A 12,882-nucleotide genomic window follows, 5' to 3' on the forward strand; every position below is an offset into this window, starting at 1 on the left:
AGACAGGCTCAGTTGACCCCAAGGGGTGCTTGAGCATTAAAATGGCCCATCAAGGCTTCCCTGGTGGCGCAGTGGTTGAGGGTCCTCCTGCCAATGCAGGGGACATGGGTTCATGCCCCGGTCCGGGAAGATCCCACATGCCGCGGAGCGGCTGGGCCCGTGAGCCATGGCCGCTGAGGCTGCGCGTCCGGAGCCTGTGCTCCGCAGCGGGAAAGGCCACAGCAGTGAGAGGCCCGCGTACCGCAAAAAAAAAAAAAAAAAAAAGGTCCATCAGAGTTGTCCCACGTTTGGCTGGGAAGGCTGGGTCTTTATATTCCCACTTGAATCAGTCATTGGATGGGGGCTGCCCCAGGAAGGGCGTGACCCTGGGCAAGGTAGCTCTGCGGCTGCTGTAATCCCTAGTGGGCTGAAAGCTGAAGGCTGTTGGCTGATAGCACTTCCTGCAGCTGAGTCAACAAGTCCCTCCTTAAAGTGGACCCTGGGTGGTGCATCACTGTGAGCACCTCAAAAGAGATTAAAACTGGGCTTCCCTGGTGGCGCAGTGGTTGAGAGTCCGCCTGCCGATGCAGGGGACACGGGTTCGTGCCCCGGTCCGGGAAGATCCCACATGCCGTGATGCGGCTGGGCCCGTGGGCCATGGCCGCTGAGCCTGCGCGTCCGGAGCCTGTGCTCCACAACGGGAGAGGCCACAACAGTGAGAGGCCCGCGTACAGCCAAAAAAAAAAAAAAAAAAAAAAAGATTAGAACTGTGGCTGAGTATGGATCATCCATTCTGTTTCTGAGTGACTTTGGACTTCAAACCTCAGGGTTCCCACCAGAGCAATGAGTTTCAAGTGCAACTGACTGAGCTATAAGAGAGGAGACTCAAGAACATGACATAGTCTCCCTGGAGTTTGGGGAATGATTTTTATGAACCTCTGAATTATTCTGAAATTTCTGGCTGTGTGGCCAAATTGTGGGCAAAGTTGTGTCAACTCAAGTCTGTGAATTGAATATTTTAGTTTCTGGCTGTGAACTGCATTTTTATGACTCTCTTTTTGGCTGAGTTTGGATTTGACCACTGCTCACTGGACTTGAGGAAAATTTTTAAAGTAAAATTAGTAAAGACACAGGATTTAATAAAAACAGATTTGGATAGTGCATTGTTAAAAGTCACTTTTCCTGTACCCTATGGCTTATTTAGTTATAAAAAGCTTGTAATTCCAGTTGACCACATTATATTTCAAGTTACTGCTTTGAAGAATGTGGTTTAATCCAATTGATTTGACAGGAACATGCTTATGCAGAAAGAGTTAATTAACACAGTTATCCTTAGAAAGGCCTGCTTGTAAGGTTGATCCTGGCTGACGTCTGATCTTTGATTTGCGGAGGGGTCTCCCAATTCCCTAACTGATAAAAAGAGTGGCTCACAGAGTGCCTGTCTGTACAAACAGCGGGATTTGTGCTGAATACCTGCTTTCCTTTAAGGAGTCGGGAATTTTGGTATGTGCTAGGTAGAGGCTGCCTGCATGATCAGCCCCAAATAAAAACCTTGGGCACTGAGTCTGTAATAGGCCCCCTAGTAGACATTTCACATGCATGGTCACAGTTCAGTGCTTGAGGAATTCAGTGCGTCTTATGTGACCCCACTGGGAGAAGACCATCTCTCCTCCAGAGTCTCCTCGTGCTCTGTTCCCCACTGCTAACTTTGCTTTGTATCCTTTCACTATAATGAATCGCAACTGTTGAGTGTTTCTGTACTCTGAATCTTTTGAGTCCTCCTAGAGAATTACTGAAGCCAAGGGGTGGTATAGGGACCCCCAACACAATGTCATTGTCGTACATGTAATTAAATCATATTTTTCTCCCTGATGGTCTACACCTGTAAATTGTAGTTCTCAATTACAATTTTTCCTTAATTAAAGCCAGAAGTAGTCATATTTACTCATAAAGTTAAGTGAATGCAAACTTTGTGGTTTATATAGAAGGCAAAGGATAGATTTTAAGGGCTAAAATCCGCTATTAGCCATTTCCACAGAACTGATATGATCTGGGAGCAAGAGCTGGTAACCAAGATTTCCAGTGCAGCATCTTCTTCTTCTTCTTTTCTTTCTTTTGGCCATGTCTTGCAGCTTGCGCGATCTTAATTCCCTGACCAGGGATCGAACATGGGCCCCTGCGGCGAAAGCGCCCACTCCCAACCACTGGACCACCGGGGGATTCCCTCCTCTGCATTTTCTAAGGAGCCCCAGAAGGAAGCCTTCACCTCATCACTCCTCATCACCCTCTCCCTACCTTCCCCCTCAAACAAAGGATGGGATGCCGCTCAAGCAGTACTTAGTGGAAAAATTATAACATTAATGCTTACAAAAAAGAGAGAAAGGTCCCAAGTCAATGGTACAAATTTCTATCTTAAGAAACTAGAAAAAGAAGAGCAAGTTAAACCCAAAACAAACCAAAGAAAGACAACCGTAGAGATAAAAGCAGAAAACAATGCAATCAAAAATAGAGAAAGAGTAGAGGAAAAAAACAGCATAATTGAAACACGTGAAGTCAGACAGTATATGATACTCTTTATATACTTATCTTTTTGTCTTATATAATCCTGAAAAAAACTTTTCCTGGCAAGTACTATTAAACTTATTTTTTAAAGTTGAGAAAACCAAGATTTATAGATTTTGATTAATTTGCCCAAGGTCACATAGCTGGTAAAATCCAGAATAACTCTTGAACCCAAGTCTGTCTGACCCAGACCTTAACCATCATATTACCCTAACTCTTAATACCTTGAAGAGGATACAAGGGTGTCTCCTCTTGTATCCTCATTTCAGGAATGACTAGCGTTTCTCTCAGTTGCTCGAAACATCTGCTGCTGACAGGTCACAGCTTCATCCCTCACTGGAAGTTCATCTGAGGCTGCAGAGAACTGCCTCCCCCAAGACTGGCTGATGTTTTCAGCTGTAGGCAACTGAATATAAAACTAAAGGGGGCTTCAACAACAAGGACGTTTACTGACTCAATAAGAAATCTGGAGGTAGGTGGTTTTAGAGCTGATTCTGTACCTCGATTATGCCCTCAAGGACCTGGGCTCTTTCTCTCTCTTCAATTTGCCATTCTCAGTGTTTCTGGCTGCAGTATCTCTCATCAGCATATCCCACCGGATAACATCCCCAAAAAAGGAGGGAACAGAGATTTCTTGTTAAGTGTCTCTACATAAGGAATGGATGGCAGACTCCCTTTGTATCTCTTTGCCTAGAACTGGATCACAGGTCGTACCTAAACCAATTCCATGAGAAGGGAACCGAGAGTCAAGTGTGTGTCTGAAGGGGCACTTCCTTTACCTCAGCACTTTGCTCCTAACAAGGAAGGAGGGACTGTCTTTGAGTAAGCGGCCAACCTACTCAAGATATCTGTAACACTTAGCAAGGACTAACCAAATTAAAGTGGTTTTAATATAAGACAAAATGGACTTTAAGACAATGAGAATTAATAAAGGAGAAAGAACAGCACTCACTAATGACAAAAAGAAACAATTCACTTGGATGATATAAAAATCTTGAACCAATATAGCCTTAAATTAAGCAAAAGCAGATAAGCAAAAAGTGGCAAAATTACAAGGGGAAATTAACAAATCACCCACCACATGAGAGACCCCATTTCCCTACACCCTCACTATCACAGCTTTGCTATTTGGGCCACATAAGTATGATATGGTTAACCTAGCCTGTGGGTAGAACTGGACTCAAATGTAGGAGATATAAATATTCTCTGCCATGAGGAAACTGTTGATGGGAAAGATGAAGCAAAGGTAAGGCGAGTGAGAGATCCTGCTGTGAACTGTCAACAGCTGATATGACCAGCAGCTGGGGAGTGGGTTTATTACCCTGTAGAAGGGATCTGAGCAGAACGTCACTGTGCAAGGGTATCGTAATGTTGAGCTCTAGGGTAAGGTTGCCTGGGTTTGTATCCCAGCTTAACCTTTAACTAGTTGTGTGACATTGGGGCAAGATATTTAACGTTTTTTGTGCCCCAGTTTCCTCTTAGTAAAATGGAGGTAATATTAATTTTCTCATAAGTTTGTTGTATTAATTATTACACTTTAACATTTTAAACTACATTTGTCCTTGTTTCATGATTTTCATTACCCTTTTATTTCTTCCAGGGTAGAATTCTCAAAAGTAATGAACAGATTAATGAATGTCTTGGTGACTAATTGTCCATAGGAATGAAAGGAAGCAATCAGCTTTAAAGCCTATTTGACTAGGAGAATATCAGTATAACACTTGTACTAAGGTGTGTGTGGGAGGAGCTGGGAGGGGCGAGAGCATACCATCTGCTCTATCTGATAATACTACCTCTGATGTGAAAAGAGTAGTACGGTTTTATGCTGGAGGTACAAGTCATACTGGCTCACCAGAACTGATTCTTCAATTTTCAAAAATTTTGTGAGCCAGTTATTAAAAACCATTATTTAGAATTACATTGTATAAACTTATAATAAAATGGATTATATTTTTAAAAGATTCATCACTTTCTAATTATTTCACTACACTTTACTATTATCTGTACTCTTGAGTTACTTGTGTCTACTGTATGGGAGAAGTATTATACAATGGTATGCTACTGTTCATCTCTTCCCAACTCTGCATTCAGTGCTATCACACTGGGAGCTTAAAATCAGCCATGGTGAGAATATTTACACCATGGAATTGAAAAACGCTACAAATCAGGGCTTAATTTATTGTTTTGTTGATGAAGACTTAAGAAAGTAATGGAGAATATGTTAATAAGGCAGACTAAATTTAAAAGTATGTCATGTCTGTAGCCATAACCTTGTAAAGGAATTATTCTTCTGGTAGTTGAAAACTATTATCCCATTCAGCAAAGAAGGAGCCCATGGCATTGACAAATAACAAATTCTGACACATGTCTTCATTGTTTCATCTTCATCTCCCTTTTTAGTGTAGACAAAAGTATCGACCAACGACCAACGTTTATATCAGAACTACCCTCATTCATCAATTGCAACCATAGATTGGGTACAAATATGAGAGTTGGGCAAACATCTTTGAAACATTCAGTGAGAATCAACTATCTGAAATTTACAATAAAGAATATTATACATTTTATTATTATTTGTAAACTATGTGCTATACAACCTTTATGTCAGTAAAATTTATAATAACGTACACATAAATGTAAACTTTTTTTTTTTTCCCAGAGAGCAAGTTGTTCAATATTTAACAGCACATCACTGGGGATCATGCATGATATGGTGTAGGAATAAAATATTGTATGCTTTTCTTTTTTAGTATGATCTAGGTTGTACTCTCTCTGATAGTTAATGCCTGTCTTGAGACACGTGCATGTCTGTCTGATTCAGTACCTACTGAATGGCCAAGAAGGATCTTTACTCTGCTTTACTCTTCCCATCACATGAACTTGGAAAGATCAAGTCGGCTCTGGACTCTTCTGCAGAAGTCTCCCTCCACTTCCCAGCAACTATAGTATTAATGAACCTCAATGACCTTTTTTCACTTGGAAACACCCCTTATTTTTTAAAAAATAAATTCATTTATTTATTTGTTTTTATTTTTGGCTCCGTTGGGTCTTCGTTGCTGCGCATGAGCTTTCTCTAGTTGAGGCAAATGGAGGCTACTCTTCGTTGTGGTATGCGGGCTTCTCATTGTCGTGGCTTCTCTTGTTGCACAGCATGGGCTTTAGGCACACGGGCTTCAGTAGTTGTGGCATGTGGGCTCAGTAGTTGTGGCTCACGGGCTTAGTTGCTCTGCAGCATGTGGGATCTTCCCGGGCCAGGGGTCAAACCCGTGTCCCCTAAGTTGGCAGGCGGATTCTTAACCACTACGCCACCAGGGAAGCCCCTAAATGACTCTTATTTGGGAAAATATACCATTAGGGATTACCATACTAGAGAGTGGGGGCATCAGAGACATTCCTTGTGGAAGAGTGAAGAAGATGAAACTCCTAAAAGGGATTGGAGCACAGGGAATAAGTCCACAAACTGGTGCGTGTCCATCAGGTGACTCCATCTGAGGACTGAACTTGGAGTGGTAACGGGCAGGGGAGCTTGCCTCACTTCTGAGGTCACATTCTGTTTTGGGGGACCAGGCCAGCAGTTGCAGGAGCAAAGTGAGGCAGAGAGTTCGGCATGAGGTGCTCACAACTCACTGATTCAGGACAGATGGGAAAGCCAACCCCTTCCCCAATATATACTTCAGCGGGAGAAATGGGGGGCCTGATGCTGGCTTGTGGAGAACTTGAAAGGAGTCTGATGCTAGGTTATAGAAGTCTGTAGAGAGGCTGAAAGGCGAAATTTAGATGAAGCAGAGAAAGGGAAGTTCAGCCCCCAAATGCGGATGTGGGTTGTTCTATTAAGATCAGCCAGGACTTTTTGGTGGAAAGACAAACAGGGAACAGCCACGTAAACATGGCCGCCTCTCTGCTGGAATCTGCTCTCCCCCAGGCCCTGAGAGGATGCTTGCTTCCTTGGAAGGAAGTGAGTTTCAGGAGGCAAACACCCTATGGAGACAGAGAATTGAGAGAGGATAAGCACACTGGGGGAGGAGGGAGGGTATGGGTTCAACAAATGAAAAGGGTCAAAACGACTGAGGAGAGAAGACAAAGTACTTCAGGGGCTAATGATGGTTAGCAATTTGCTCCTTCTAGAATATTTTTTTTTTCCCTTGGCTTTCAAGACCTGACATCCTGATCCTCTGATAGATTCTTCCCAGTCAACCCAGGAATAATGAGCAGCCCATGTGTGACAAAATACACTGCTAATAATTAAATAAATCCTTGAAAGCAATCCAGAAATGGCCTGCCACAACTTCTACTATAGTTTATTTCTGATTTTATTTTTGTAAAACGATGGTGTGAGGAAAAAGATAAACTGTTTGCCCAGTTTAACCCAAACTGGTTAAAGGAGAGTGCTGATTTTAGTTGTGGTTTGAAGGGAAAGGGTGACAATGCCCTGAAGAGAAACAGTCACCACTGTGGCTGAGAGCCCTGGCTGGCTGTTCTGTATCTTCCCCACTTCCCCCTGCAGGGGCCCAGGGTGGTTTGGACTGGATGATGAGCGCCACCTGCAGGAAGAAAGCTGCAGGTAGGAGAAAATAGCTGAATATTGTTTAGCATTATTATGCATCAGAAATTAAAGTCCTGTAACCTCTCTTTGGCCCATCTCTGGTTCTCTTCTTCCTGAAATTTTGTTTCATTGTGATTAAGAGATAATACATAAGGTCCAGCCCTGCAGGGAGAAGCAGCTCTAATTTTGGCAGTGCCTAAGAGGCCTCATCACCTTCTTCACAGAGAAAACAGAATCTATCAGGAGAGAACTTACAGACCTTCCCATCGGCAGTCATTCAAAATCACCTACTTCTGTACTCCAGCTCCTCCTTCCTGGTGCAGTGGGAAAAGTGTCCCTTCCTTGGGCCAATGCCCCCAGGATCCCCTCCCACCTTCTCCCACAACCTGTGTCCTCAACCTTCCTTTTACTTTTCTAACACTATTTAAACATTTCTAAGCTTCTTCCAGCTTAAACATATTTTAAAAGCCAAAAACCAAAAATAACAACACCTCCCCGATTCTATAACCCCAGAAGCTGCTACCTAACTTCTTCCCTTTCACAGTCACACTTCTGGAAAGAGCTGACAGCGCTTGCTGCCTCCCTTCCCTTCCTTTCGGATCTCTGTACACCGCCCTCTACTCCCTCCTCACCAGAAGACAGCGCTTGCCAGGTCCTCTGAGTCCAAGAGACATTTCTCTCACCTGATGTATTGGTTGTATTTGATTTGAATGATGATCCCTCCTTCTCACTTGAAACATTCCCTTACTATGGTCAAGGATACACACATTCCTAGCGTCTGTCCCACGTTAGTGCTCCCATCGGGTAGATGCCACTTTATCTAGCCAGCTGCTCAGGCCATGCATGGATGACCATGGAATCACGCTTGAGTGTCTGCTCTCGCTTTCCACATCCTTCCGCAAGTCCAGTATCAATTCGGAACCCCACCCCTTCTCTGTCCTCCTGGATCAGTACCCTGGTCTCAGTCACCCTCATCTCTCCCCTGCGACACTACAGTAGCCACTTGGCTGGCCTCCTGCCTCTATTCTGGCTACCGCCCAGCAGCTCAAGGGATCCCATACAAGTAAATCACACGGAACTCCCCTCTTCCCCACCCGCCAAGGTTATCTCCAATCACCCTTGGCTTCAGGTTCCATGTTGCCTCCCCATAAACCCTCCCTGAGCTCCCACACCTGGGCTAGGAGCCCCTCCTAATTTGTTCCAGGAACACCTGCGTATTCCTTCCAAAAGCACTTATTCCACTGTGTCCTAACTGCTCTGCATCCCCACGGCTTCATGAGCGCAGGGAGGGCACAGACGGTGTCTGTTGGTTGAATCCATTCAGCGTGCGTGGCACCTAGCCAGTATTCCATAAAAAGACAGCTGTGAATGTACTGTCTCCCCCACGTCTCTAGACACAGAATATTAACAGGTCAGGAGGGAAGCAAGGTAAAATTCTGATAATTAGGTGACTGTCGAAAGAAGACTGAAAATGGGCCCCAGACATTCTAAAGAATCAGAGTTTGTAAAATGGCGGCCTGCGGCAAAAATTAAGCTTTCTTCGTGTTTCCGCAAGGTCCAGTGACCAGAGCTGCTGATTTCACCTGTGGCTTGGGTGAGTGGCAGAGAGTGCCCTGATCTTAGGGTCCCGCGTATACAGATGCAGGGAGGCCACGAAGGCGATACCACCTTCTGCCGTGGTCCAGAGATGAAGGTGAAGAATTGGGGAGGAGGCGTCGGGAGGACGGTGGTTTCTAGTCCCAGCTTGGGGCAGCTGGGGAAGTTCCAAAAGCAGGAACTAAGGGTGGGAGGAGTGTTCTGGGAAACGAAAGCGAAAGATGTTTAACCACCGGGATCTGGGAGGGGCCTGCAGTCGGAGCCAGACCAGCGGAGAGGAGGATGGCTGCGCCTGGCTCCTTCCCGCTGCTGGTCGAAGGGTCCTGGGGTCCTCACCCCCCGAAGAACTTGAGCACCAAGTTGCAGATGTACTTCCAGAGCCAGAAGAGATCAGGAGGCGGGGAGTGTGAGGTCCGCCAGGCGCCGGGGAGCCCGCCTCGTTTCCTTGTGCTCTTCTACCTCGACGACGGTGAGGGGGGCAAGGGGTGCGGGGGAGAGGGGACAGCGGGGGCTCTCCTTCCAGGGAAACTTGGGGCTGGGGCGCGGGGCGGGAGATTTCGTCCGGCTCCGGCAGCAGGTGTAGGAAAGAGCGTGGGGCGCGCAGAATAGACAAGGCGCGTCGGGGACGCTGCGTGCGCGGCGCTTCCAGGCGCTCCCGGAGCTGGTGGCAGACCGCCCAGGTGGTTTAAATAAACATTAGCACCGTGTGACTGAAGGGAGCTGCCTGAGAGCTGGTGCACCCACCTCATTTTACGAGGCTACATCGTGTAGTGGCATCGTGTGTTAGGGGCAGAGCTGCAATGCCATTGCAATTTTTGTCTTCTTCCTATGAAAGCCGCAGTTCTGGAACTCCAGAGGTTTTATGGGAACACAATTTGAAGGGAAGAGAAGGTTTCCAGGAAAGTCACATCTAAACTGACTCCTGAGGGTGAATTCAGTTCTTGATAGGCGAGATACTGGGGAGGGCTCTTCAGATGGGAGCTGACTACAGTGCTGGGGACGGGAGAGCAAAGGCATCTCCAGGGAAGTGCTGGGCGCCCTTGGGCAGCTTTGGTTTGAGGAATGAGCCCTTTCCTTATCTCTGTGCACAAGCGAGGTCTGGAGACTGGCTCTAAAAAGAACAGGTGGGATCTGGGAAATTTTATAAGATTACAAAGGGGGTGCTTGTATTTTAAAAAATCTTAGGCCTTCTTTTATTAAACTTCCTTTTTAAAAAGAAGTGGGGTGGAAATTAAGGCTAATAGAATATTGGGTTGAGATAAAAGAGGACCTTGCATGACGTGCTAAGGAGTATGAACTTTCCCCCACAGGGAGGCAGGGGAGAGCCATGTCCAAATATACTTTTGGGAGATAAGTTTGGTTGCAGATAAGTACAGTGATTTCTGTTGGGAGAGACCATGGACATCAGACCTTTGAAGCGTGTCATGCAATGTCCAAGTGAGGACCAGTGAGCCCTTGAACAAGGAAAGTCAGCATGGGGATGGAAGATGCATGTTTGCGTACCGTCTGGATTTGGTAACTGATTCTACAGGATGCTCCGCTTGGGAGAGAGAGAGAGGGAGAGCCCCTGTGCTTTCTCTTATTTTTTAGATGGGGAAGGATGGAGGGAGCTAAGCAATGTGAGGAGTCACAGGGATTTCCCCATGGTGGAGATTCCCAGTGATTCTGGGATCACTTGGGAGAGGGGCAGAAGCACTGCCTAGAATCTCATTGTCTGCATGTAAATATAGAGACTTATTGGAGGGGAAAGGCAGGTACTGTTGATCAGTGCACCGTATCTTCGTCGAGGATCTGCTGGAACCTCTCCAGTTGGTTTCAGGGTGGTCCTCAGGCTGGGAGCAGGGGTGGCATTCTGAGTTGATTGAGGGTTAGGAGTTTTGAACTTTGAGGGGGAAGTTCCCTCCCCATAGGCAATTGAGCAGCTGAGTTAACCTCTCCTCATGCTGTTGCTATTAGGGAAGCGGGAGGACAAGTACCCACCAGTTATCTGCTTGCTCGAGACACCTACCAGGTCTGCACTGGGAAGCACATGACCTGCTGTTCTCCCAGTGCACAGTTTTTTCCATCAGGATCTCAAAGGCAAGGATGTGGGCAACCACTGACCCTGCCTTCCTGTTGCTGGATTTGGAGAAGCATTTGGGTCAGAGGAGAAGCAAGGAGCCTTACGAGGCCATCAGAGCAATTGGAATGCTCTAGGGCAGGGATGCAGAAAGGAAAGAATGAAACCCAGAGAAGAGAGGGGTGCACAGACCCGTGTGAAGGAAGCGAGGTGGGCAGGGGTCAGGAGACCTGCCTGACTCAGAGCCCTTAGAACAATGTCAAAAAGTTTTCCAAGGGTTAATTTCACCAAGCAATGCTCAAAAGGGCATCTGTGCAATGTAAGCCGTTTCCCCGGGGCTTCACTTTTCCTCAAAGGATTTTACCATTTTGATTCCGATTATCAACATCACCATGGACCTGGCCCTTAGGGACACTTCTTTCTTCTTTAAAATCCCATTATCCTCCAGAGTAGTCCTCACATTGCGGCAACAGACCCCCTGCATCCAAATCACAACGGGTTAAACAGGCACATTCCCAGCTCTGTCCTAGAGACTCAGGTACCCTGAGTGTGGGGTGGGTGGGAATCTGCATGTTTAACTGCACCCCAGATGACACTGATTCGCTAAAGTCTGAGAATCCCTGTTGTTTGTTGATGACCCTGAATGAACAAAAAGGGAAATAATTGTAGAAAATACAAACCTCGTAAAAATACAAACAGCAAAAATATAATTGTGTGGTGATAACATCATTCTGTTCTAGTCCTCAAAGCAGAAGTGATTTCAGTCTCCCTGCGAGGTTTCTTCCTTCCCATCTCCCAGCCTGCTTTCTCCCTTCACCCACCTCTAGACTGCTCTAATGCCCTTCTTGCAGTAGTACCCACCCAGCCACACTCACAGCTTAGTGCAGCTCTTTGTATGGTCAAAGTTCTTAGGCGTGGAAAGTCCCTGTTCAGTTTTGGTTTCCTCCCAGAGGAATGGCTTTCTCAGAAGCAAGTGGTCAGGAGTTTGCTAACATCATATTACCTACCCCAGCACTGTCCCTCGGACAAAGGTCTTCTTCCACAGGAACACCCTCTGCCTTCCAGGGAAGGAAGTGGCCACAACAGGTGCAGGCCTATAGTGTAACACAACTTGATTCTTATCATTCACATAATAAGAATGAGCCCCAAAGCACTCCTCTGTAGAAATGAGTGGATAGCAAACAGAAACTACTTGGAAGCTGTGTACTTCTGTATAATTGGCTGAATTTCCGAAAAGTCGAGTGTAAATTGCCTTGTCAGATTTTAAATCCCGGGCTTCCCTGGTGGCGCAGTGGTTAAGAATCTGCCTGCCAATGCAGGGGACACGGGTTCAAGCCCTGGTCCCGGAAGATCCCACATGCCGCGGAGCAACTAAGCCCGTGCGCCACAACTACGGAGCCTGAGCTCTGGAGCCTGCGATCCACAACTACTGAAGCCCGCGCGCCTAGAGCCCATGCTCCGCAACAAGAGAAGCCACTGCAATGAGAAACGTGCGCACCGCAACGAAGAGTAGCTCCCGCTTGCTGCAACTAGAGAAAGCCCGCGTGCAGCAACGAAGATCCAACTCAGCCAAAAATAAATAAAAAAAAATTTATATAAAAAAACGATTTTAAATCCTGTTTCAGATGTGTACGTTTATCATCTTTTCTGGTCATAATTTTGCTCCTGATTATTGTCAGCTTCTCCTTAAATTAAATATGGATGGTCTGAGATTGGTGCAGAAGAGAGCCTGTCCACATGGGTAAGGGTGTTTAGATGGCAGCATTTCAGCTCTTCTTCCTCCCAGATTCACTTTCTCCTTGTTGCGGATCACTTGCTGTTACTGCTACCACTTGCTCTCTTAAAATAGTTGTGCCCATACATATTACACACAATCTCAGAACACGCTGGCACATGTAGATACCTGGACAGGACTCTACCAAAGTATAGGGAGTATTAAAAGGAATGTAACACAGAGGTCCATGACTCTAGATAGCTTGGCTTATAAAACTTAGCCTGCTCTCTGGGCTCAGGGGTCCTATCCAGTCCTTAGTCCTCACTCCAGCTTAGGACAGCTTATCAGGAGTCCATGCAAAAACACCCACCCTGCTCACAAAGAATGAAATTAGAGTCTGGCATTCCTTCTCATACTGTTTTTGAGGTG

General features: G+C 46.0%; 1 protein-coding gene across 1 annotated transcript in view; it reads left to right on the forward strand.

Moving 5' to 3' along the window:
• The first annotated feature begins 8,946 nt into the window (after positions 1–8,946).
• Positions 8,947–12,882, forward strand: part of LOC132424742 (protein mono-ADP-ribosyltransferase PARP14) — a 49,304-nt gene continuing 45,368 nt past the window's right edge. The window contains exon 1 of the mRNA XM_060010761.1: positions 8,947–9,149. Within this exon, the coding sequence (XP_059866744.1) occupies positions 8,963–9,149 (187 nt within the window). The 5' untranslated portion in view covers positions 8,947–8,962. The remainder of the gene's footprint in view (positions 9,150–12,882) is intronic.

The sequence above is a fragment of the Delphinus delphis genome, chromosome 4 (assembly GCF_949987515.2).
Source record: "Delphinus delphis chromosome 4, mDelDel1.2, whole genome shotgun sequence".
In the NCBI taxonomy this organism is placed as follows: Eukaryota; Metazoa; Chordata; class Mammalia; order Artiodactyla; family Delphinidae; genus Delphinus; species Delphinus delphis.